Source organism: Maylandia zebra, linkage group LG15 (genome assembly GCF_041146795.1).
Source record: "Maylandia zebra isolate NMK-2024a linkage group LG15, Mzebra_GT3a, whole genome shotgun sequence".
Lineage (NCBI taxonomy): Eukaryota > Metazoa > Chordata > Actinopteri > Cichliformes > Cichlidae > Maylandia > Maylandia zebra.
In genome coordinates, this window is record NC_135181.1 from 11,383,065 (window position 1) to 11,406,434 (window position 23,370).

At 39.4% G+C, this 23,370-nt stretch overlaps 1 protein-coding gene across 4 annotated transcripts in view; it reads right to left on the reverse strand.

The window, feature by feature from the left end:
* stxbp5a (syntaxin binding protein 5a (tomosyn)) overlaps positions 1-23,370 on the reverse strand; it is a 103,947-nt gene that overhangs the window by 15,167 nt on the left and 65,410 nt on the right. For all 4 annotated transcript variants that reach the window (XM_076873873.1, XM_076873872.1, XM_076873871.1 and 1 more), the window contains exons 9-19: positions 14,382-14,505; positions 11,811-11,889; positions 11,013-11,167; positions 9,053-9,125; positions 8,649-8,796; positions 6,064-6,131; positions 4,133-4,173; positions 3,639-3,859; positions 1,317-1,489; positions 916-1,041; positions 391-542 (exon numbers count right to left, since the gene is read on the reverse strand). In XM_076873873.1, coding sequence (XP_076729988.1) covers positions 391-542; positions 916-1,041; positions 1,317-1,489; positions 3,639-3,859; positions 4,133-4,173; positions 6,064-6,131; positions 8,649-8,796; positions 9,053-9,125; positions 11,013-11,167; positions 11,811-11,889; positions 14,382-14,505 — 1,360 coding nt within the window. The remainder of the gene's footprint in view (positions 1-390; positions 543-915; positions 1,042-1,316; positions 1,490-3,638; positions 3,860-4,132; positions 4,174-6,063; positions 6,132-8,648; positions 8,797-9,052; positions 9,126-11,012; positions 11,168-11,810; positions 11,890-14,381; positions 14,506-23,370) is intronic.

A 23,370-nucleotide genomic window follows, 5' to 3' on the forward strand; every position in this document is an offset into this window, starting at 1 on the left:
CAATAGTAAAAAGGAAGGGATGCGTGGAAAAGGGATGGGCTGCGAGAGAGTGGGTATGTGAATGAGAGGCAAAGAGAAAGAGAGAGGCGGATAAACAAAGAGAGAAAGTCAATCGAAGCACAAAGAGAGAGCGAGTATTTGGTCGTCATCGCTCAATCATGCGTCAGCATTGTAGACTAAGCAAGAAAGAGAGCATCATTGTGCATTCAAAGCGTGTCGTCACTTTATTCATTCTCATATTTGCATCAGTTTACAGTTTAGAACGGGAACTAAAGAACTGTGGGGTGAGCTGTTCTGGCAAAAAAAAAAAAAAAAAAAAAAAGCTGTCATGCTCAGAAAAATGAATAAAATGTTTTTCTTTCTGGCTTCAATCTTCTCTCTTTTTATTACCTCCAGAAGGCTGTCGCGTCTTTCTTGGCGACCGGGGCTGTCTCTGGTAGGGGTCATTAGAGCCATAAAGCTCGACCGTCCCCAAGTTGAGGACTACTGTCTTCTGGATGTAGTCCACCACTGCCAGACCGTTACTGTTGCCAAATACCACTCTGGGGATTGGCAACAAAGTAAAGAAGAAGTGGGAAGAAAAGGAGGGGTGAAAGTTTTTAAAACAAGAATAACGGAAAGTTACAGTTAGGAGATTTGATTTTGTTTTGGAATACGTAAACATTGTAGTTGAAGCCCAAAATCAGGTGGAATCTCTTAAATTCCCGTAGCTGCTGAACTGTGTCGACAGGACTTGAGCAGTAACTTCTTGAACAGCACCGGTATCTGTGACGATTTTGCCTGCAATTTGATTTGCGCTAACTTTGCTAATGTTGCTTTTTACCTTCAGATTAAGCGTCTTAACATAAATAGCATAAATCCCAGCAAAGTCCCAGAAAATGCTTCTAGTTTCAGTTAAGGCTTGCGTGTACTTACAGGCCGTAGGAGGAATTGACGGCCAGACTTGTGATCTGCTGAGGAGGCTCTCCACTCACCCACACTAACTGGACCACCAAATCTACCTGGTAACCTGGAGACTGCTTCAATGGAGTACTGCGCACTCTGTGGATGAAAGGAGGCCATAGACAAAAAAAAAGGTTTCATAAAAAGAATGACGAGGGGCGCAGCTGCGGTTGTGAAGCTGTTGTGTATTGAGTGGCTGCAGGGGAATGTTGGGGAGGCTGTGGCTGAGAATGCTTCGAGTGTGCTTGAGGCAAAAGGCAAGACTCTTGTGTGCATGAGTATGTGTGCAAGTGCTCCTGCAGCTTATGAGCGTTTATGCGAGTGCTTCTCTCTCCCTCTCCTTAAAGTTATATATGTGTGTATGTGTTTCATACTTGAGGCAGGGTATGTTGCCTCCATCAGAGTTGTTGCTGCTGGTGGAAGGGTGTGAAGGTGGGCCGCTTGTCTGAGGAGAGGCACCGGGCGTCGGGAGCGCCGATGTCTGTTCACCCCCGCCATCTGGAGACTCTATGTCATTCAGCTCGTACTGCATTCGCACCTCTAGCAACTGGATGAGAGGACATACACACAGGTGCACATATTAACATGCACATTATAAACGAGGAACATCATGAAACTTCCTCTTCGACATTATTGTAAATAATAATTCCTCAGGACATGATGACTGTGTCGCTAAATGGCTTTCATATGCGATCGCAGAGTCACTTTGATGATAAGGAGGTGTTTGATGTTTGTGTGGGAAGATTGAGAGTCTTAGAGGTCCTCCAATACTGCAATGTTTCATTCCTTCTGAGTCCTCCTTCAGGCTACCCCTTTGCAACCCGCGCCTTCGCAGAGACACGCGTGTACGATTCACACACACCGATACACACGCAAACTCATCAGCTCCTCTCTTTTGCATTCTGTCAGTCTCATTAGCCCCACTGACATGTGGGAGTGAAGAGTGATCAGTGCCCTTGTTCAGAGACTACCTTCATTTCTGCAAGGTTATTTAGAGGTGTTTGACCTTGTTCTAACACGGGCTGTTTCGCCTAATTACTGCTCGCCATTGCTGCATGTAGCGTTCTGATCCACATTACAGCATGTGGCGTTTAGGACTAAGGGCTCTAACATTTCTCTTCTGCGTGCATCAATGCTTACTGTCATTTACCCACAGAAAACTGCAAAGCTTTCAAACATGAACGTAGCTGATTTTTAATCTCTTCCAACAGCTACTAAGAGGCTCCTAAGCAAGGCACTTGAAGTCTATAAATTCATAATTGCTTCTCGCTGTTTGTTTGAAAGAACAAAACATTTGGGCATTTAGGACAAACAGTGCTGAACACAAAAAGGGCATCAGCTAAACGCGCCACAGTGCCACCCACATGCTTTGATTGACAAGTGAACACTGCGAAGTCTGCTGCAACAACACCTCAGCAATGACTGTTCACAAGAAATATGTTGCCAGGACTAGAAAGATAATCTCATGCTAGACACTATTTTATTGCTTTGCTACCACAACCAACAGCAAAGCATATATGCACAGTTTCACGCTAATACAGAAGCTGTGAGCATACGCGGAGATAATAACGGCATTTCTCTTTATTTCATTAAGCACCCGCTCGCATCACACCACCATTAGCATTTACATCGCTATCAAAGCAGGTCATAATGATGGTCTAGCTTTGCTTGTTCACTGCCCTGTCTGTTGGCATGGTAACCATACTGCCTTTGACTAGGCAGATCTTTGAGTTCATGTGGTTGTGCATATGCCTCAACATCTGATGCTTAATTTATAATACCGCAGTTGTGTCCGTTTGCTTACGGAGAGGGGTTTTGGAGCGACGAAAACCAACCACTGCCAGACGAATGTGGATGACACTGTGCATCGGTCAAATGCAGATTGGTTGACGAGTGGGCTGATGTCATGCCAGAAAGTGATTGCCTTCATTTGCAGTGTTGTAAATGACTTTTGGCCGATAATTTGTCAGACATATTATGAACGATGAAATCATTTTGAGCCAGAAAGAACATTTCTGTCAAGCTGTAAAGACACACTTATATATCCTTTATTTATCCAGGTAAGAATAATCCTAGATATTAAAAATGTCCTTTTTAACCAAAATCTGGAGAAAAAGGCAACAGAAACTACAACAAATATGTCATGAAAGTTCTATAAAGATACACTAAGTGGTCAAAAAGGACAAGATAGATTATAATGTAAAAAACTGAGTAGGTACAATAACGCAGAGTTATAAAAATAATCGCAAAACAGGTAATTTCTTAATTTTATCTCCAGTGCTTTGTAAATCCTGTTGACTACGGCCTATTTACCAATTTTAAGAAATTATATGAAACATAAAAAACATCTACAATCACTTTTTTGCAGATAATCTTGTTTTTGACATAAGAACAGGGAAGGGAGTGTGAAAAGTACAAACAGTGGCTGCAGTGGACACTTCATTGTTTTTAACACTGTTTCACTTCAGCTCTTTGTATCTCATAACTTAGTTCTCCTCCGAGGCAAACCGATGGACCAAAAACAAAACAAATAGTAGCCCACAGCTCTACAACATATTTCTGACAATGCACCCAGTGAACAACAGGCATTTATTACAGGCAGGCATTAGGAAGCCACGTACTACAAAAGATGATTAAGAAAAACATGAAATTCCTGGAAGTTGAGGCTAAAGGTAAAACTGAAGACTGATACCCACCTGAACCACCTCAGTAGTTACTTCCAGCTTACTGAAGCGGTAGATGATAACATTGGCTGACACACCGGCCACACACAGCATCCGGCTCTCAGGGCACCAGGCCATGATCTGAATGGCAAAGGGGTCTTCATCTGACACCTCAGTGCTGCCCTTGTCCTCCTTAGACCTGTTCCTGTCAAATATCTTGGCTGTTTTGAGTTTATAGAGCACCTGGAGCATTACTAGAAAGAAAGGAGGAAAGAAATAACATCAGGAGGAGCAGCTATATTGAAGCCTATGCTAAAGGAGACGCTCTTACAGGCTTAAATGAATGAGTAAAAAACAAAGTGTCATTTAAATTTTCAAAGTCATTCTGTTTTCTTTCTTTCTTGACTTCCCTCCTTTTTCTTCCAAGTTAAATTGAAACTCAAAGTGTCCTTTGACTTTTTCTGTTTAAAAGCTAATAAAATAGTCAATAAAATAAACTATATTTGTAATTTATGAGCTTAACCTACTTGCAGAGGCATCCCAGAACTTCACAGTTCCATCAGCGTGCCTGGAAATGCACGGGAGTGACACGAGACACAAATGAAGGACCATGTCAGTTATAACTTTTGACTTTTTATGTGAGCAAACAACACCAGCCAATTTGTAACATTTGCAGGGAAAGAAAACAATATCAGCCCTGGTAACAAAAATGTGTCAGAATTTGCCATAGTAAAGCTTTTACAATCAAATCTCATGAGAAGTGAGAAAATCAAAATACACTTAGAGGGTAAAATGACTGAAAGGGAAGTTATTTATCCCTTAAAAAATCCTTTACATCAGCCACACGTCTCTTCTTTGAAACCAACAAGCTGATTCCCAAAGAGCTATTATGTGCGGTGTGTTCTTGAAAAATCTGAGGAAACTGGACAAGTGGAGTGAAGTGGAGTGCAAATGAAGAAGTGACAAGCCTATGTCATGGTTTGATCCACCATGCAATACAGTACCATCTCCAAAGCATCAATAGATTGATGTGAAGGTCAAAGTGATAATGATGCTATATAGAGCTATTTAAAACATGTTTGTTGCTGCCATTATTTTGTATTGATAACATATAGGTATTCTTTGGGACTCTGACATCTTCTTAAAGATCAAATAAGTCAAAACTTTTATAAAATGTCTTCTACTGTTAAAAGGATGCTGACATTTCTTCTTCTTCTGTTTGTATAGTGAACATTTAGATAATGATACTGGTATCTGGGTATTCTTTCAAGTTGTTCCCAAAACGCATTATATTTTTAAAGAAGGTATTGTCAACATAAAGAGAATGAGCTATTTCTAGTTAGTTAGAAATATACTGTAATAAGCTCTCATTACTAAAGTAGTAACATTTAGAATCCCCATATGTCATTTCATATATGCCTATATGCTGTCAATACAAACAAAAAAAATAGTTCTATATTGCATTTTTATCACTCTGACCTTCAGACCAATCTTTTGACCTTCAAGGAGAGGCAAAACGTAGCATAATTTAAATCTTCATACAGCAGGTTCTATTTGTTAATAATACACACTACACTTGTTCACATGACCCCACTCTACACCCCTACAAAGCTATTCAAAACTTCTCAAGCTATCATATTTAGAGACAGAACGATACGCATGCATGTAAACACTACCAAAAACATTTTGGCAGAGGTAATTAGAGACAACTCAAGCCTTCTGCGCAGCGCTGTCATTTGTGATTTTTTTTCATAACTATAACAGTAAGAAATAAATATATAGCCAGAAGTATTCGGGCATCTGAACAGCTCCAAAGCAATATCAACATAATTCAGATCACAAGACGTCCTAATGATATAACGAGGAGATATATTCTAGACATACACGGGTTCCCAACTCACTAACAAACATTAGAAGAAGAAAACCTTCAATAATCCATTAATATCCAAGCACTTCTAGACAAACATAAAGGCGTAACATCAATATGTGTTATAAAAGAATGCTTTCGTATTGATAATTGACAGATTTTCTATTTGGTGTCACAAAAAAATGCATGTCATTTGGCTGTTTCTTCTTTGTTTTGTTGGCAATTCAGCTAAGTGGAGAGGGAGAGAAATACTGTGCAGGCTGTGGCACTCTTCGAAGGAAAAAAACCTGGGCAGAATAATAATGTGGCACATGGGGGAGAAGAGACAAGGAGGAAGGAGAGGAGCAAGGGCCTCCTACTGCCTAACCCATACCTCAATGTCACTCCTTTCCTGCATGTGTTCTGTAAAAAACACCCACCCCCCACCCCTGGCCCCCTTTGTTGACAGCTTTGAGAGGGATAATAAGCATCAAATGGGAGCAAAGTGCACATGATGGGAATATATAAAAACTTGGTGACCTGACAGTGCAGGAGAGGGGAAAGCAATTGTGCAGGATAATAAAGATAACACTAATGAAATTAGTGTCTTACCCAGTGATGATGATCTCTGGGTAGCTCTGTATGCCTTGACCCCAGTTTCCACCACTAATGGGCCATTCCTGGACAGACAGCAGACAACACACGCGTTACCTTAGTAAATGAGATCGTACAGGAATCACTATGTCAGTAAACAAGGTGTCAATGAACACACTGATTGTGCAAATAGATGACATGATAAACCAGCGCAAGTGTGAGTGCACACAGGAAAACAAGCGCGAGTCCTTGGTGTACGTCTCTCAGCGTGTCTTGCGATTATGGTGTGCGTCTCCATGTGTGTTAGCGGGGGTTTGGCTATGAACACGTTGACACATACAAAGGTCAACGGGATGACTCACGGTGATCTTTATGTGAGAATACCCTCCCGCAGCTCAGTAAGGCTTGTGCTTAACAGGAAAAAAAAAAAAGGAAGAAGCTAGGCTGCCAGTTTGGGTCAGTGCATGCTGACATTTCAGACAGAAAGCCAGAACAAGGCAACAGAGAAAAGAACATAAGCATACATAATGGCTGAAAAAGCAGGGGGTCTGTCTTAAATGACACAGAGATGTGAGAAGAGAATGAGAGGAGAGAGGAGGTGTACTGAGGACGGGAGTATCATTAGGTAATACGGCACTATTATATAGTCCATTTGGCTTCATGGAAACATTAAAAAATGTGTTTCCGAGGACTAAGACAAATTCACCTATTATGTAGAGCGAGGTATTAATCTACCCTTCATCCTGTGACCTTCTTGTTCTTTATGTATGTAGGCGCATTGTGGGAATTTCTGTTTCTTCGTTCATCACATCAAAAATCTGTGATGATTATTTCATGAGTTACTGCAATTCATTTTATATCAAAATATTTCAAAACGTGCCTCATTCAATAATGTGGAGCAGCATTTAGTTGTTTGTAGTCTCAGACTTCTAATTACAGTTCAGTAACTTCCTAATAATTTGTGTTTTCTGTGACGTTTCCCCAAAATACTCATTTGACACCAGTAACAGCTGTGATAGCAGCTCTCTGAGACACAGTCATGCTTTGATTTCATTTCTAACAACAGCATGCTATGCTGACAAAGCGGCAATATAAATATAGGGCTGTTTAGCATGTGGTGTCTACCCGAGGCCTGTACTCAGAAGCTGGATTTCAAACATAACCTGCTCTGGACCTTGCTGCGAAAATATTGAGGTGTCTAGTTGATCACTGAAAGCTTTTTGTGTTTCCCAAATGACCACTGATAATATAGATTTTTAGACGCAACTTTATTCCTTGTTTTTCTGCTACGAGCAATTTAAAACCCGTTATTGTTATATAAGTTTTAATACAGCAACATAAAAAAGGGCATGTGAGTCTAGTGCTTTCCGAGCTTATATAATTATATATGCAACTAAGCGTAGTTACTGGTTTGATATTGTTTTTGATATATATTTTTTTCTTTTATTGCTCTCAAACCTTTTTTACTGCCTGGTTTGCAGCTGAGGGACCTGCTAAAATTGTCTTACACACCATAGGTAGGCCTTTATTTATTCATTATTGTGCAATAAGAGCAACATATCTATGAATTTACAGTGTTTTTTCCCCCTATCATTACTTTCTTGCTTTAAAAACATTTTAAGTAGCACCTTTTTCATCTTACTTACCACTCGCACACATGCAGCACTTTTTATGACGACACTTACTTTACAGCAGTTTCCTTCTCACGCAGACTCACATACCACCTTGACTAAAGCAGCTGTATTTCATTTCATTTTAAGTATATGCTTCTTTCTTTTTATTTGTTTTATTACATCTAAAATATCGCAAAAAGCAACGAATAATGCCTCGATCTAAATAACCTCAAGAACAGATCAAAAAACAAAGTCACTGACGTCTATCAGTCTGGAAAAGGTTACAAAGATATTTCTAAAGCTTTGGGACTCCAGTAAAAAAAACGAGCTGTGAGAGCCATTATCCACAAATAAAGAAAACTTGGAACAGTGGTGAACCTTCCTAGGAGTGGCCAACTCATCCAGGAGGTCACAAAAGAACCCAGAACAACATCTAAAGAACTGCAGGCCTCAGCTAAGGTCAGAGTTCATGATTCAGCAATTAAAACGATTTGGCAAAATAATGGTATCCATGAGAGAGACCCAAGGAGAAAATCTGTACTGACCAAAAAGAACTCAAAAGCTTGTCTCGCATCTTGATAATCTCCAAGATTTTAGGGGAAAATATTCTGTGGATTTATTAGGTTTAGGGGTAGTTACTTTTTCACACAAGGCCAGGTTTGGTTTAAAAAAAAACCCCAGACTTTTTTTTATTTACTGAGGTTATCTTTGTCTAGTATTACATATTAATATTTGCTGAAACATTTAAGTGTAACAAAAACACAAACATATATGGTGGATGCACTACTTTTAGTCTCCTCAGAATAAATGAATATTTTCAACCATGTAAAACTGCAAATCTGAAAAAAAAAAAAGAGGCTTTGCCCTTTGAGTCTATGTCTTAATCCAAAGTCTCTTCTTCACCCACGATATGTTATACAAGTGATTTTCTATTAAGATGTCAGAGGAAGAAGGACACATAATGGCATCTAATGATAAAACGTGCAGTACCTTTTTGCTGTAGCCCTGTCGTTTCTGCCGTGAGCCAACAGAGTAAAGTGCAGGTATGAGGTCCACAGAGCAGTCGGCAAAGTACTCGCAGCAGGTCACAGGAGACTCGTGGATAGTCAGAGGATAGGGGTTCTCGAATATTGGATAACTGTTAAATACAGCCCGCACATACTCAAGTGACAAGTCAGTCTAAATAAAAATAATATGTCTGCCGGTGTCAGTTGCACTGGTCAAACACAGTGTTGCATACCTGCAATTCAACAAATGTTGGACATTGACTAAAAATGTTGAGTAAAGAAAGGAATAATAAACAGCAGTGACAAGCTGTACTACTGGGCCAAGTAGCAGTTTACCCCATGGTTAAGAAACAAAAGTCAAGATAATGAACCATTTTTTGAACCTACCCATTTTGTGCAAGGTCGATCACAACTAAATCCTTTTCTAGAAGGACGACCACAGCATAGGGTTCCTGAAAATCTGCAAACCGCACAAAGATTCATAACATCACACTTTTATCAGTCTTGTAATTCCATGAGAAAAGAGCTCCCCTAAAATATGCAAACCACATGGGAAGAATTTCCCACTCTTTATACAGCAAATTATATCTATGCCCTTAAGATGTGAGGGCAGGAACGCTCAACGCTAGAATTTTATTATACTATGTAATTTATAACTGTAGGGGATATTGCTCAAGTTGAATATTTGTATCAGTCTGATTTGAGAGTAAAATGTCATATTCCATTTTAAGATTAGTGCCTCATAATAGATTTTAACTGTGGTAATGAATAAATTCATTTTATTTTACTTGCCACTGCATATTCTGCAGAGGCTCAGTATATATTGTAACCTGCAGTGCAAAAATTACTTCAGTTTCATACATTTGCAATAATCAACGTGTCAAGTGGAGCGTTTCCCAAATCTGGTTGTTATTAACAGCCCCTTGACAAAAGCAGACTGGAGTTATAAAGACCCACTTAATTTGTGGGAGAGGGCAAACATGCAAAACCTCCTCTGGAGCTTGCTGCCCTAAAGGTTTGTCCAGACCCGGCTGTCACAGAACACAAGAGTTGTTTCCTATCATATCGTCCACGATAATGTAAAGTAAAAATTCTAACGTGCCATAAAATGTCATATGCGATATAAAATGTTTATGTTTCCTAGTGTGTGCCACCATGAGACAAGCCCAGGCATGTCTGAGAACAAAAACTGTGTCTTAACCCTCGATGACAAGCTTCAATAAAACACCATTTCTCTTATATCGTCAGAAATATCATCATTGCAGATTTTCTTGACATATTGTTCAATTACTTTAAGTCCAAAGACATGCAGTTAGTGGGGATAGGTTATTTGGAAACTCTAAATTGCCCATAGGTTTGAATGTGAGTGTGAATGGTTGTCTGCGTCTATGGGCTAGCCCTGCTACAGACTGCAGACGTGTCCAGGGTGTACCCTGCCTCTCGCCCTAAGACAGCTGAGATAGGCTCTGGACCTTCCTATCAACGCATCTGTTGACCACTTACTCCCTATAAATGGGGACATGGCAAACCAAAACAACATCATTTCCCCTCACTGAAGTATAAAGCATTTAGGCATTTTCTTTCATTTGTCTCCTATATGTCTGTACTCTAAGTACACCTTAAAAAATTCTTCAATTTCCAACACTACCGTTTGTCAGTGTTTGGATTTTTATCATTTCCTTGTCTGTCTTAAGAAATCCTAGTTTGTCTGTTTAGTTTATCATTCATCCAAAATATTCAACTTTGTATTGACAAATATAGTTTATAAATGATATTTAGGGATACCGTCTCATCTGCTTGTGCCAGGATTATTAGACTATGTGGACAAACATTCATTGTGGAATCCAAAGACCCAGTAATGTCCATTACCAGATGATTTCAGTGAGCAGTGACATCAGATTGTCAGTGACATAATGAAGTCGCCATTCTTACATAATTCACTAATCCGTCCTGTAGCTGTATACGTGCCAGATAACACAGCAGCAGAGATTGCATCCTGGATCACATACATACAGGCCATACTGGTAAGCTCCAGCTGTTGGCTCCTCAATACCATAAATAAAATAATAATTAAATTTAGATTGAAGGGCATTGTGCACAGCGGGATGAAATGAAAATGTAATAGCCTATGTGTCAGATAATAAAACTGAAAAGTAGCATCCTTTCCCTTGGGAAATTTCTGATTTATTACAGAAACACACTCACACACACAGACAGGCTGTCCAACATAATTAAGAACCAGAAAGTTGTGTGCATATTTCCGCAGGTGTTAGTGCAAAAGAAGAGTAAATTAACAATGTCCACAATTCTCAGACGTTCTCATTCAGACCAAAGTATGCACACTTACCATTAGGATATGGTGTCTCACATAGCGTGAGGAAGTCTACTATAGGATAGTCCATCTCCAGCACAGCAGTACTCTTCCCATGCATCACTGTTAGACAAGGCCTCCGGCCCACCGTGTCGTAGGACAGACCACCAGAAAAGATTATGAAGGGGTCTCTGGAATGAGTTGCATTCATGCAATTATTTACTTAAATGGGTTTTTAAAATATTAGGCATTTTATATGGTGGGGCTTTATTTAATAATGTGCGTTCACACTCTTAATATTTTATTTAGCCAGCAGGAAATTGTTGTGGCATTAAGAGCCTTGGCACAACTTAAAGCATGAGTCAATCTGACTACAAATGAAAAAAATCAGTACAGTGAGCTTAATTTTTCAGGAACTGTTGCATGGATATTAATGTATGTATACCATGGTATACTGTAAGTAAGATGTCATCATGCATACAAAATAACATCAGGGTTGGAGTTAAAACAAAAGACTTTGATTTAAAGAGGACTGGGCTTGTCTTGTCTTGTCTTTAGTATCCACAACTCTGAGTTTATGCTTTATATAACAAAATAGCTGATTAAGAAAAGCTGATACTACAAAATATATAGTTTTAAATGATTGGCTTAAGTTACAAACATGAGGAGTATCTGTATGTAAGTAAAATGCAACTTGAGCTGCTTTTTGGGGACTTTTGTCATGGCTCTGCCTGCATTAAACACATGCATGTCTATAAATATGCTCAAGTGAACGTGCATGGGCACAAGTGTATAACAGTATATGTGTACGCGTGTGAGACTGAGGGACCATACCCAATTCTAGTTGTTTTGTACTCCACTTTAAGAATGGGCTTACAAGACTCTGGCTTCTTCCCGTCCTTGGGCTGTTTTCCTAAAATAGAACAAACAGAAGTTACTTTGGTTTGCAGTTCACTCCTTCTTCACCCAGTCTCTTCTGTCATCTTGGGGTTTTTTCCCCCCAGAAGCAGCATTGTAAAATGCTGTGCTGAAGAGTATGCAGCAAAATAACAGAAACCTATTCATCAGAGAGAAGAAAGACAAATTCAAGGACGGGGACATGCAAAGAAAGGTGTAAAGATCCTGGATGATTTACAGAATCCATCTTTTCAAACCTCAAGGGGTGTCAGTGTGGAATAAAATTACACATCCATCACATGCATGCCTATGTGTGCGCATTTCTGTATCACAAAGTACAGTGAGCAGTTGAATTTATATGAAAAGTCTTACTGAAGAGCGAAAGTGACCCCAAATGCAGGTTATGCAAGGCAGGTCTGTATAATAAAGAACACTTTTTAATAACTACCATTTAATAATGGATATCTAAAAAGACAATTAAAAGAGGACTTATAAGCCTTACTTAAACATGTCAAAGGAATTTGCATAATTGCCCATTAAATACCAAACTAATTATGCATGCAGCAGTGGGAGAAACAACTAATTAAAAAGCCCATGCGGTGAAATCTTTTCTGCAACCCCCGACACATAAAATCAGCTTGAAAAACTGATTCAAAGTTGTTGTAATTTTTGATTTAATTTCTTTTCTTGTTCCCTTTTTCTGACTCTCTTGCTTTCTCTGCCCAGTTGCCGTCGCCTATTTTTCTTCATCTGTGTGAACTAAGTGGGGTGAGTCAGTGTGTTGGGGGACAGAAGAGTATGGATTAAATGCATCTTCAAAAGAGCAGACTTGCTTTCTGCAGGAAGTAAACAGAGGACGCACATGCACACACAAAGTAAGGAAAACAGAGGCAGGAAATAATTGAACCGACAATAATCCTCTGCCTGAAATGAGGAAACAATGATTGAGCCATGTGTAGGCAGACACTTGAGAGATGGCTACAGCGAGAGTGGCTACAGAGGGAACAACATAATCAACACTACAAGACCGTCAAGTCATCAGACCATGGGCAATCAGTGTTTTTATGTAACAATTAAAAAATAAAGTTACAATCACACTCTATATGGATGTTTGTTCCAAAGCTATATTCGAACAGGTGGCACCCAACTTTTTTGTTTAGATCCTCTAAAGCAAAGTCTACCTGCAACCCATCCACCCATATTTTAATTCTCCAGCCTAATAAACATCTCACACCCTTTAGATTTATCTCAACACTCTCCATGGAGGTCTTGATCCCTTCACCGAAAGTTTCTTCACTGTCCTCAGTCAACTAGCTTGTGAGACAATATAAATTAACTCCATATGCACTGCATGTCAAATTTCAATAATGGTGATTGTTATACAGAAACGATGTGCGTCAAAGATTATAGAAATGTTGAATCTTGAGAGGAAAAATCAGTTAGAATTCAACTATAGTTGATTAATGACTTATGAAGTGTAAGGGCTATTAACTTCTTATTAGTGATTGTGATTGACAACAACTGGCAGTTTCTCTTTCGATGTATAAAAATAATTGTTTTGATCTCAGAACAATGAGAAAGTCCTAAATGGTGGTCGTTTTGAGCTATTTCTAAGTAACTTAAGACACCAAGATCACTTCAAACAGTTATCTAGTTTACATCAATTTAACGTGATATATCATTTGCCACGGTCTGGAAGTAGACCCAAACTGTCATCCTCAGATCAGAGAAAACTTATTAGGACAACACAGGAACCACCAAGGCTCAAGCCTGCCATGAACTACAAACAGGTGGAACATCAATATAACTGCCCATAGTGAAATGAATTTTACATCACCATGGACTGAGAGGGTGCCAACCAAAAAAGAAGCCCCTACTCCACTGACACCTTTAAGCTTGACTGAAGGTTTCGGCTGCCCACAGAGATAACCCAAATGCCTTGTGAGGTAAAGTTTTATGGTCATATGTGACAAAGATTGAGCTATTTGGTCATAATGACAAAGGTGTGTTTAGAAGAGTAAAGGTAAAGCTTATAAAGCTAACATTGTACCAACTGACAAGGTGGTAGCATTGAGCTCTGCAGCTGTTTCGCTACCAGTGGTACTGGTATATTGCACAAAGTGGATGAAATAATGAAGAAAAACTCCAAATTCCCCAGGAAACCAGCCAATTCAAATGAATTGTATCAATGAGCGGTGAAATATCCAGCAAGAATTATGCCAAAAGCTTTTTAATACCTACCAAAGGCATCTAGAAACTAGCTAAGGGACATTTAACCTATCAGTGAGTGCATGGTGTATGTAAATATTTGAGGCAGCACGTATACCTTTGACCCTGTCTGGATTAAAGGAAAGACAAAATAAAGTCAAACTTCTTCACCCAGTTCTAGTCATTAAAAATGTAGGAACCCTTGAAAAAGACCAGTTCAAGGAAATCATTACAAGCCAAAAAATTACTGTGACATTGTATGTATAAAGTGTGTGTGTGTGTGTTTTTTTACTTCCTTACCGTGTGGTGTGATTGTCTGTATGGGCTTGCCCTGGCCTCTGACGTTCCATATGGTCAGAGTTCCATCTGAGTGACTGCAGATGAACTGCTTGCCCTCGTGATGCCAGGCAACTGAGTGGATAGCCTAAGAAATGACAGGCAGGAAGGCAGGGGTTGGGGGCAGTGGTTTATTCGAATGAAACCTTATGTGCCAGCATGCAACTTGCACACTACAAGTTTGTTGCATTACCACAGCCATATGGTACATGACTTTCATACGTGGCTTAAATGGCCGCGACTTTGCACACTTGCGCAGATGGTTGAAGTGAGATAAAAGAGCTCCCTGGCTTTAGAAAATTTCCTGTGGCACAAATGCATATATTAAAAGCTTTCATAGGAACCATTTGTTGAATGTGAAATAAAGAAAAAAGAAACCCCAGCTAGATGGTTCCATTAGCAATATTATTAACTTAGGAGTCATATTTCATAAAGATACAGCATTACTCTGACAAATGTGTCCATAATATTCAATATAATTGAAAAACCGCTAATACTTCAATCAAGACCATATGGTTTAGCATGAATTACTGTGGAAATAAGAAAAAAAGTATTTCGCTTTGACTCTAGTCCATCATTGAGAGCTAGAGGAACAATAGAAGCTTTTTAAAAGGTTAAAAAAACTACTAAAAGGAAATACAGTTAATCACAAGCTTAATATCAACTACAACAGTTACAGAAAAGGTTGCAAAAGAGGAAGTTTAAGAGGTGACCTTTAGTTAGGGCTTCAAAACCGAGAAGAGGGCACAAGTGAAGAAAATAAAGACCAAATGGAGATACAGATCTGTGATTCACAGACAAGCTAACAGATAAAGAGAATAATGGGGAAAGACAGACAAGATTGAGAGAGCTGGTGCCCTCTCTGTCCTCTCATCTTTCCCATCATCTGAACAGTCCTGCTGCTGTTGTAAGCCTGGCTTGGGATGATTTATGTACTAGCAACAAAACACAAACACATCAAAACCAAAGTGTATCTGCAAAGGCCAAGCTTGCCCTTTTGTCGTCGTATTCAATGCTGATAATTAAAACCAGCAAACATTTTGACATCAAACCATATGTTGGCTGCACGATGTGTGAAGCCGACAGCCATCCACATCAGCCCTTTAATATTTAGGGCATTTTGTCTGAAAATCCCCTCGTTGTCACTGGTCCCACTCGCCTTGTGTCCTCGGCGCTGCTGCTTGTCTCACATTGCTCATCTGAAATGAATGACTGCCTCTCTGTCAGAGCTGATGTGAGTGCATGGTCAGGTTAAGTCAATCTCTTCCAATTGCAGCTGCCATTTATTTAGGTGTATATCAATTTTGCCTTGAGTGTGTCATTAATCATAAGCAGTGCTATATGTCAGGCTCACCAAATCTGCTGAGTTTTAAGAAAAAAGCTGCATGAAAGGGAATAGCATCAGTCAGCGCTCTTATGGCACGCTCTGAGCGGTGTACCTGTTTTGTGTGCTCCAAAGTGAACAGTATCATACTTTTGCTTCCTAGTTAAGTGTGTGGTGTGCTGCACAGACTCTCCTGGCACGTTTTATGAAATCATAAAGACTGAATCACCTTTATGATCACACTGCTTGGTTTTAACAAACTAAAGACCAATCAGAGACTGAGATCAGTCCGCTATAAAGCGTAAAATAACCCCCCCCCCCCCCCCCCCCCCTCCCCCATGTGCTCTTGGTTCTGAGGTTTTCTCATGGAGATTTCGTCTTCCTGAGGATTGTTAGAAATAAATAGACATGATGACTAACGGCTTCTGTGTCTCTTTAAACTGGGGCGGCGGTGTGGAGAACATGGTGGGGATGGTTGGATGCAGCAGCCCAGAAGGAGAGACAGTTTGACAGCACTTTTTTTTCACTATACACCAGTGATTCACTGGTGTATAGTGGCAGGTGGTGTGGATGTAGTTATTTGCAGGTGTCTCGAATACAGTGCGAACACATCTCTAATTTTGTCAAATGTTTAGCATCCCACACTGTGGAAATGAAATCAATGTTCCAAGTTTTACTTTCAGTTATAAGTGCAGACTGTTCTCCTGGGGATCTAAATTCTGTTGTCAACACTAAAAGTATACTTATGGATAGATGATATCTAATAATGGATACTGGTATAAACTGTCTATGATTTTCCCTCAATGCAGTCCAGTCCACTTTTGAATATTCCTCCCTGGAAAATTCGCCCATTCTGTGTTACCCTGACACTAACAGACTTCTAGAAATCTATCAGTGCATTGTTCATCACGCCAGTCCCAAGAGGCAACAATGCCCTGTGCTTAATTGGAAATGAGCAGGATAATTGAAACACATGGCACTCATCAAATCAAACAATACCAATTAAAAAGGCTAATTTCATGATTTATCACATCAGGTCAGTTTTTCACAGATTGGTCTTTGGGGGCTGAGAGGATCCTGTCTACATTCATCACAGTTACACAAGACCTCCTCACACAGACACACAAATACACACTCGCGACAAAGACGCTAACAAGCATAGAAAACAGGAGAAAACAAACACATTAGTTTTGTGTCACAGTATGACCCGAAACAGCCCTGAAATATCATTGGCTAACCCTAAATGACACTTTACCTTAGAGTAGGGCTGTGCGATATGAACAAAATCTCATATCCCAATATAAGAATTCTATCATCCTGATAACGATATAAATCACAAAAATGTAACATTTTCTGTAAATTCTGTGAATCTCGGGCAGCTCGACTTGCGGGAAGTGTTTCCAGCTGCGCGTCATGTAGCTGGAGTCGAGTGTTTTAACAGATGCATGAAACGATACATTTTTAGACATAAGTTGTAAAGGCCGCCGTTTTCTTTGTGAGTATTTATTACACGGCGTGCTGCGGGGAAAAGCCTGTTCTAACATTTGAGTCTAAGATTTATTTTTTTAGCACCTGGCGGCTCTTTTTTACTTCTCATCCGTAAATAAGCTGCTCTTTCACGTGGTTCAGTTTATTTTGAAAAGTCTCAACAGGATCTTGAGCTTTATTGTGAAAGGTTTATGTGGAACATAAACAAGCGGACACGCGATGGTGTTGTTACCGTCGTTGTTGCTAACCACAACACATAAAAACAGGCGCTTGTCCGTCCATAGTGTGGTTATATTAAATATAAGAGAAAGAGAGAACTTTAGGAAATTAATATAGCCACTACAGTGACCATCAAAACAATGAAAAAATATTGCTGTAAATAGTTCATTTTGCGACACCACGAAACAAACGATAGCATAAAATGAAACAATAGACGTTTTTATGTCGTCATCCGATATATATCGTTATATCGAACAGCCCTACCTTAGAGCAAGACTTTACACAGAGTACTCAACATACTGCTGTACCTGTTTTTGTACACATAAAAACACATACACACACACAAGCAGTCACATACACACAGCAAAAGTAATGCGAGTCAAGCAACACAACCAGCTTAATCTGAACAAACAAGGCATTTGGGGGCAAAACGTCAGCAGTGATTTGCAATGAGCAATCCATTTTTATTCAGTTATTTTAAATCCACATTTTCTGCTTTTGTGTTGCAAGATGCTCGTTACATAAGTCTTGAAAGAAACAAGCCCCAGTGAGCCTCTTATTTACACATTTAGATTTGTCTCTGTATTATGAAGATGATTCACCATCACTGTTTCTGACTGAATAAACAACTTTGGAAGCACAATATACTGTCAATCTCTACATAACCAGCATAATCAGACACTCCGAGTATGATGGCAAGGTGGCAGTGTGTAAATACCCGTCTGAACGAAAAGCTTTTTTTCTGTTCAGAGAATCAACAGGTCGAATTTCTTATTCTGCAAAACTCAAACTGGATCTTCTTGAGATCTTTTATAAGTTTTTAAAGAATTCTAAAAAGAGTAAACAGTCAGTATCCAACATGAAAGCGTGGATCCATCCTGCTTTGTATCAAAGGGTCAGGCTGCTGGTTGGGGTGTAATGGCTTAACTACCACAGCCTGCCTGAATTTTGTTGCTGGCATGTCCTTTTCTTTATGACAACAGTGCACAAACAGTTAAGGCAGTTCTGAAGGCGAAAGGGGGACCAACCCAATATTTGCAAGGTGTACCTAAGGTGAGTGGTGGCCAGTTGATAACATGCTAATGTTGAAAATAAACTCCAAGTGGAGCCTCACAGAGCTGTTGGCATGGCTGTGCGGTTTACTTGTAAACAGGGTGTTGTGGTTTTTTTGTTTTAAATGAGTAAAAATGACCAAATCAGTGAGATATGTTACATGTTCTTATGTGGGGTTTTTTAATAGTCTGAGCAATTGATGACTATTCTACAGAGAGAAAGACTCATCCAAATGGTTGGGATACCACCCTGAAACCTCACAGCTGGGATGATTATGTGACTCACGTGTTATAAACAGCAGCTCGTAAACATCTCTAAAACAACTTCAGGGTGGGAATAAGCATTAGAAAACCAAATTCACCAGCAAACCAAATGCATGGGAAGTCTTGTTACGACATTACACTTATGCATTTGCATCCACTTTATCCTGATGGATGGACTCCCTAAGAGACTGACCATCATGTAAAGAGTGATACTCTCACCACTAATGGGTATTATGCAAGCCTTGCCAAATCACCCATGAGCTCTGTACAGTTAAGTTGTCTGTCTGAAATCTCAACAGGTCTTAGGGGGAAAGAAAACACTTCCTAATGAAGCCACACTTGTGTCAGATAGTTTGCAGATCATTTTGTAGCATTTGTTTTTAATCTTAAGGGATAAGCAGATGGGAGGGATTCACTGCGAGAGGACGCATTAAATTAAGATAGCGGAGCTGCCCATCACAGAGAATGCTGCAGGAAATGTGTGGAAGTCTTATCTGCCAGGTGGATTTTTTTTTTTTCTTGTCGAGAATCTCACCCATCCGGTTAGAACAGTGCCGGTCTGATTCAACAGTATTAAAAATACTGGCAGGCTGTTTACAAAATGAATGCTGGAATAAAATATGTTAACAATGCAAATTTGTCCACAACTGGAGCAGGTTATTGTTATGTTTTATTTAAATTCAAATAATTAATGCTTCGTGGTTGAGGGGAATATGTTTTCCAATTTTATTGTTATTGTTGCCCTTTATTAGTAGCTGCGAGAATTATGACCTGCTCCTGCACAAATCCCTGCAAATATTTTGTCCCCCAAGTTTTTCTCTTGTGTTTGTGGACTTTTCTTCAGATCGTGGCGTAGGTGCTAAGTTTGGGTGCGCTTTGTGTTTGCGCGTCCTGGTTATCGTAGTCGCAGTCAAAGTAACCAATTTCTTATTTGTCCATTTGTGAAAAGAAATAGAAAGGAAAAGAGGAATGGGGAGAACAAAAGGAAGGGTAATAGGGAAAATAGAGTGCCTTATCTGTGCAGCTTTGGCTGGACATCTGTGACAAAAGCCTGAACAGGTCGTGCCTTTGCAGCTATAGAGACTGACTGCCAGATGCACTCCGAAGTTGAAATCAATAAAAATAAACTGCAAGCTGCAAAAGTAATGTTTTTTTCCCAGGGATACTAAAGATGTTTACTTGAATTCTACGCTAAATTCTTGTGAATAATAGCAGGTGCTGTGCTCCCTACTATATAACACTGTATGGCATCTATACACCAAAATACTACTAATTTTTTTTTTACTGTAAATGCACATGTATGCGTGCAGAAAGGAATGTTCATCTTTCTTAAAAGCTCCTTTCCTTCATTCCTTTCTGCACACAGTGGAAGAAGGCTGTCTAAATTAGTGCAATTAAACAATAGGCTTACTGAAGGTGAAAAAAGGATTACAAATTCCATCCATGCATTCAGTGTGCGCCACCAGGACACAAACACAGAGGGCGGAGGGAAGAACTAACTCAGATTTGGCTGCAATATTAACCATTCATCAGGTTTTGAGTCAGATGGAGAAGAGCGAGGCAGGGTCACAGTGACAGATGCTCTCTGGCTAGCACTCACTGGAAACCCATACTGCTGATCCACAGCTAATAATAGACAATCCACTGAAAGACACAGAGTTGAAGGCGTGCTCTCTCAGCTCTTTAGGAGCTTGTAAAAACAAGTTTTATTGCCTTTGTTTGCCTGAACTCTGCTGGAAAGTGTCAAAGTTTTTTCTTTGCGGTACAGGATAAGTTTGCTAATTTGCTAACTGTTCTTCAGTTTGTCAGCATCTGTAATTTCCAAATGCTGCCTTCATATATTTTTTTTTTAACAGAAAGAATTTCATTTCCTCTACTTGCACAAATTATACAAAAACGCTTGCAAGACATGTTAAAAAATGTGGCAGGAAAACAGGAAGTGGCATTGCTCATTATCTCGATCTTTTGAAATCAAAGACCACAGACTGCCTTTCAGCTGTTTAAACATTCGCAAATTTCCATCAAGAGTAAAATACGCTTTAAGATGTCTGTGCATTTTCTAAAGTCTGAATCCATCACCGCGCGGTCTGCTGGCTTACTCTGCTGTTGAAAAGGAGAAGACGAAAAGCTTCCTTGTTCATTTCAGTTGACAACTTTGATACTTGGCAGGAAGCTTCTAGGCAAATAGGGTTTGAATGAAAGCACGCTGGAGGAAAAAAAAGCACGCGCGGCAGGAAGACTATAGCTTGGAGAGGATGTGAGAGCTGGAAAAGAGTTACTTCACAGTATTGTTTGAAGAAGCTATGTGGAGTTTGCATAGAGTCATGATGCCAGTAAATCACAGCCAGCGAATATAACATCGCCTGCAAATCCATGCATTATCAGTGGCTTACAATTAATGTTAATAGTTTCATTTATATTGAGGTTAACAAATGGATGCTAATTCTATTTATGCTTATTATTAAGGTTACAGTGGGTGGCATTTTAAAGCATATTATAAGAAATATGCTTTAAAATATAGACAGAAAATAAAAAGAAATTAACTGCAGTGAAGTCCATTTTAAAGATACCTGACCCTGGAAAACATTTAGATTTAGTAGCCAGGGGAGTAACTTCACCACATATCAAATGAGATGAAAGAACAGTTGCATGTTGCAGGCCCTTTTTTTAAGTCAGCCAGTGAAAAATTACATTGAAGCAAGACATAACACCCCGCCCAACCTCTAGCTCAATACCCTGTCCCTCAGTTCCTACCCAATCTAACCCCCCCAGTCCCTGGGGAGGTGTATCTGCGAGAGTTTGGAGAGAGGAGATGAGCTCCTCTGGGAGATTCAATACTAGGATCTGTAATGCCCAGGAGCAGTGGGAGGATATTAGCTTATCTGAGAAAAAGATGTAGGGAGAGCAAAGGCAGAGAGGCAGACAGACTAAGGAGAGCTTCATACATACTGAACATACAAAATCTCCACCTCTTTTTTTTTTGTATTTGTATCTTACAGACTGCCAACAAGGTGAGCATCTACGTGAGTGATACGATAATCTCATTATCTTAAACAGACTAGCCCTTTGTAAGGCCGCAGACACAGCTGCATGGCCGTGTACATGCTGAGTCAGCATGTGTGTCTATGTGTGTTCTTACAGCCATTCAGCTGGCTTAAGCCTCAGTAACAAAGTTATGAATGAGAGGTCCTATTCATAGAGATGTTTCGCTCCTACCAGGAAGTCTAAATCATGGACTGTAGGAGTTCAGACTATAATCAGATTGAAGGGGAACAGCTAGGTTTGATGTAAAAAGGCAGATATTTCTTTTACCGACTAATAGCATTAAATTAGTCAAATTTAACTCATACATTAGTAGAATTTGTGGGTTTTTTTTAATTGCAAATCAATAAATTAATAGAGTTTAGAAAGCAGAGTAAGTGATACAGTGCATGGCTAATATCAGCGTTATTAGTCATGTACTGCTTATAAGATGAAAGCAGTGAACATGAGTCTAAATCTTAGTTTAAAACAAGATTTCATTACAATGCTGTTTAACTTGCAAGACCCAATCTCAGTCAGATAAATGCTAGGTCCAGAGAGAGTCGAAGCAGCTCTGACACCATCTCTATTTAACTGTCATGTTTTCTGTTATTTACAGAAATACACTGTTACCTTATAAAGCCAAATAATCCATTATTTAAAAAAAAGTGTATCTGTTTTTATACAAGAAAACCACTGTGCTGCTTTACAATCAGACATGAGCACATGGCACTCTACTGTGTGAATCATAACCGTGGTAAAATATGTATTTAACAAAGTCTTCTTCTTTGTAAATGACACAACACATCTTCTGCAGTGCTACCCAGAAATGCTTTTAAAGCTTTTAGAAACTACTAAAGTTTTACATACTTAAAATTCCTAAATATCAGCCCGTGCCAGCACTTCATTTGTAATTTTACACCCTCTCATACTGTTTGGGTGAAATTTGGCCCGTTTTGATATTTGACAGCAGCAAAAAATATCCTAAATTGACCCAGAATACAAATGAAAAGTGAAAATATTTTAACATTTTGTACTGTTACCTTGTACATTTAGGCTGTTCTGGGTCAAACTGAACCTGTATCTATTTTAAATGGATTTTAGAGCCACCAGTGTGAGTAATACCAAGGGAAATGGTGGTTTTAGGAAATCTTGAAATTGTATTTTCTTACGGGACAGTGGTGACAGAATCTAAGGGGGATTTTGACACTGTAACAAGAACTGTCTGTGTTAGCCTGAGCTCCTGCTGAGACGAGCACCTGCTGGTCTTTGAAGGATAATGGGCAAACCTTGAAACAGCGAAACAGAACAGAATACGGTGTACATAAGGGGTCAGGCAGAGGTTAGAGAATTTCTTGAGAGATGGTTCCTGGACACTTGAGATCTATAACAGAGTGATGCAGTGGTTATCACTCTCACCTCACAGCAAGAAGGTTCAGTTTGAAGTTAGAGCTGGGCGATATGAGATTTTTTCATATCACGATATGTTTTTTTCATTTCAGGCGATAACGATATCTATCACGATATAAGCCAAATAACTATATTTGTAAGATTTAAATGTGCCGTTGCTCACAAGTAAAATGTG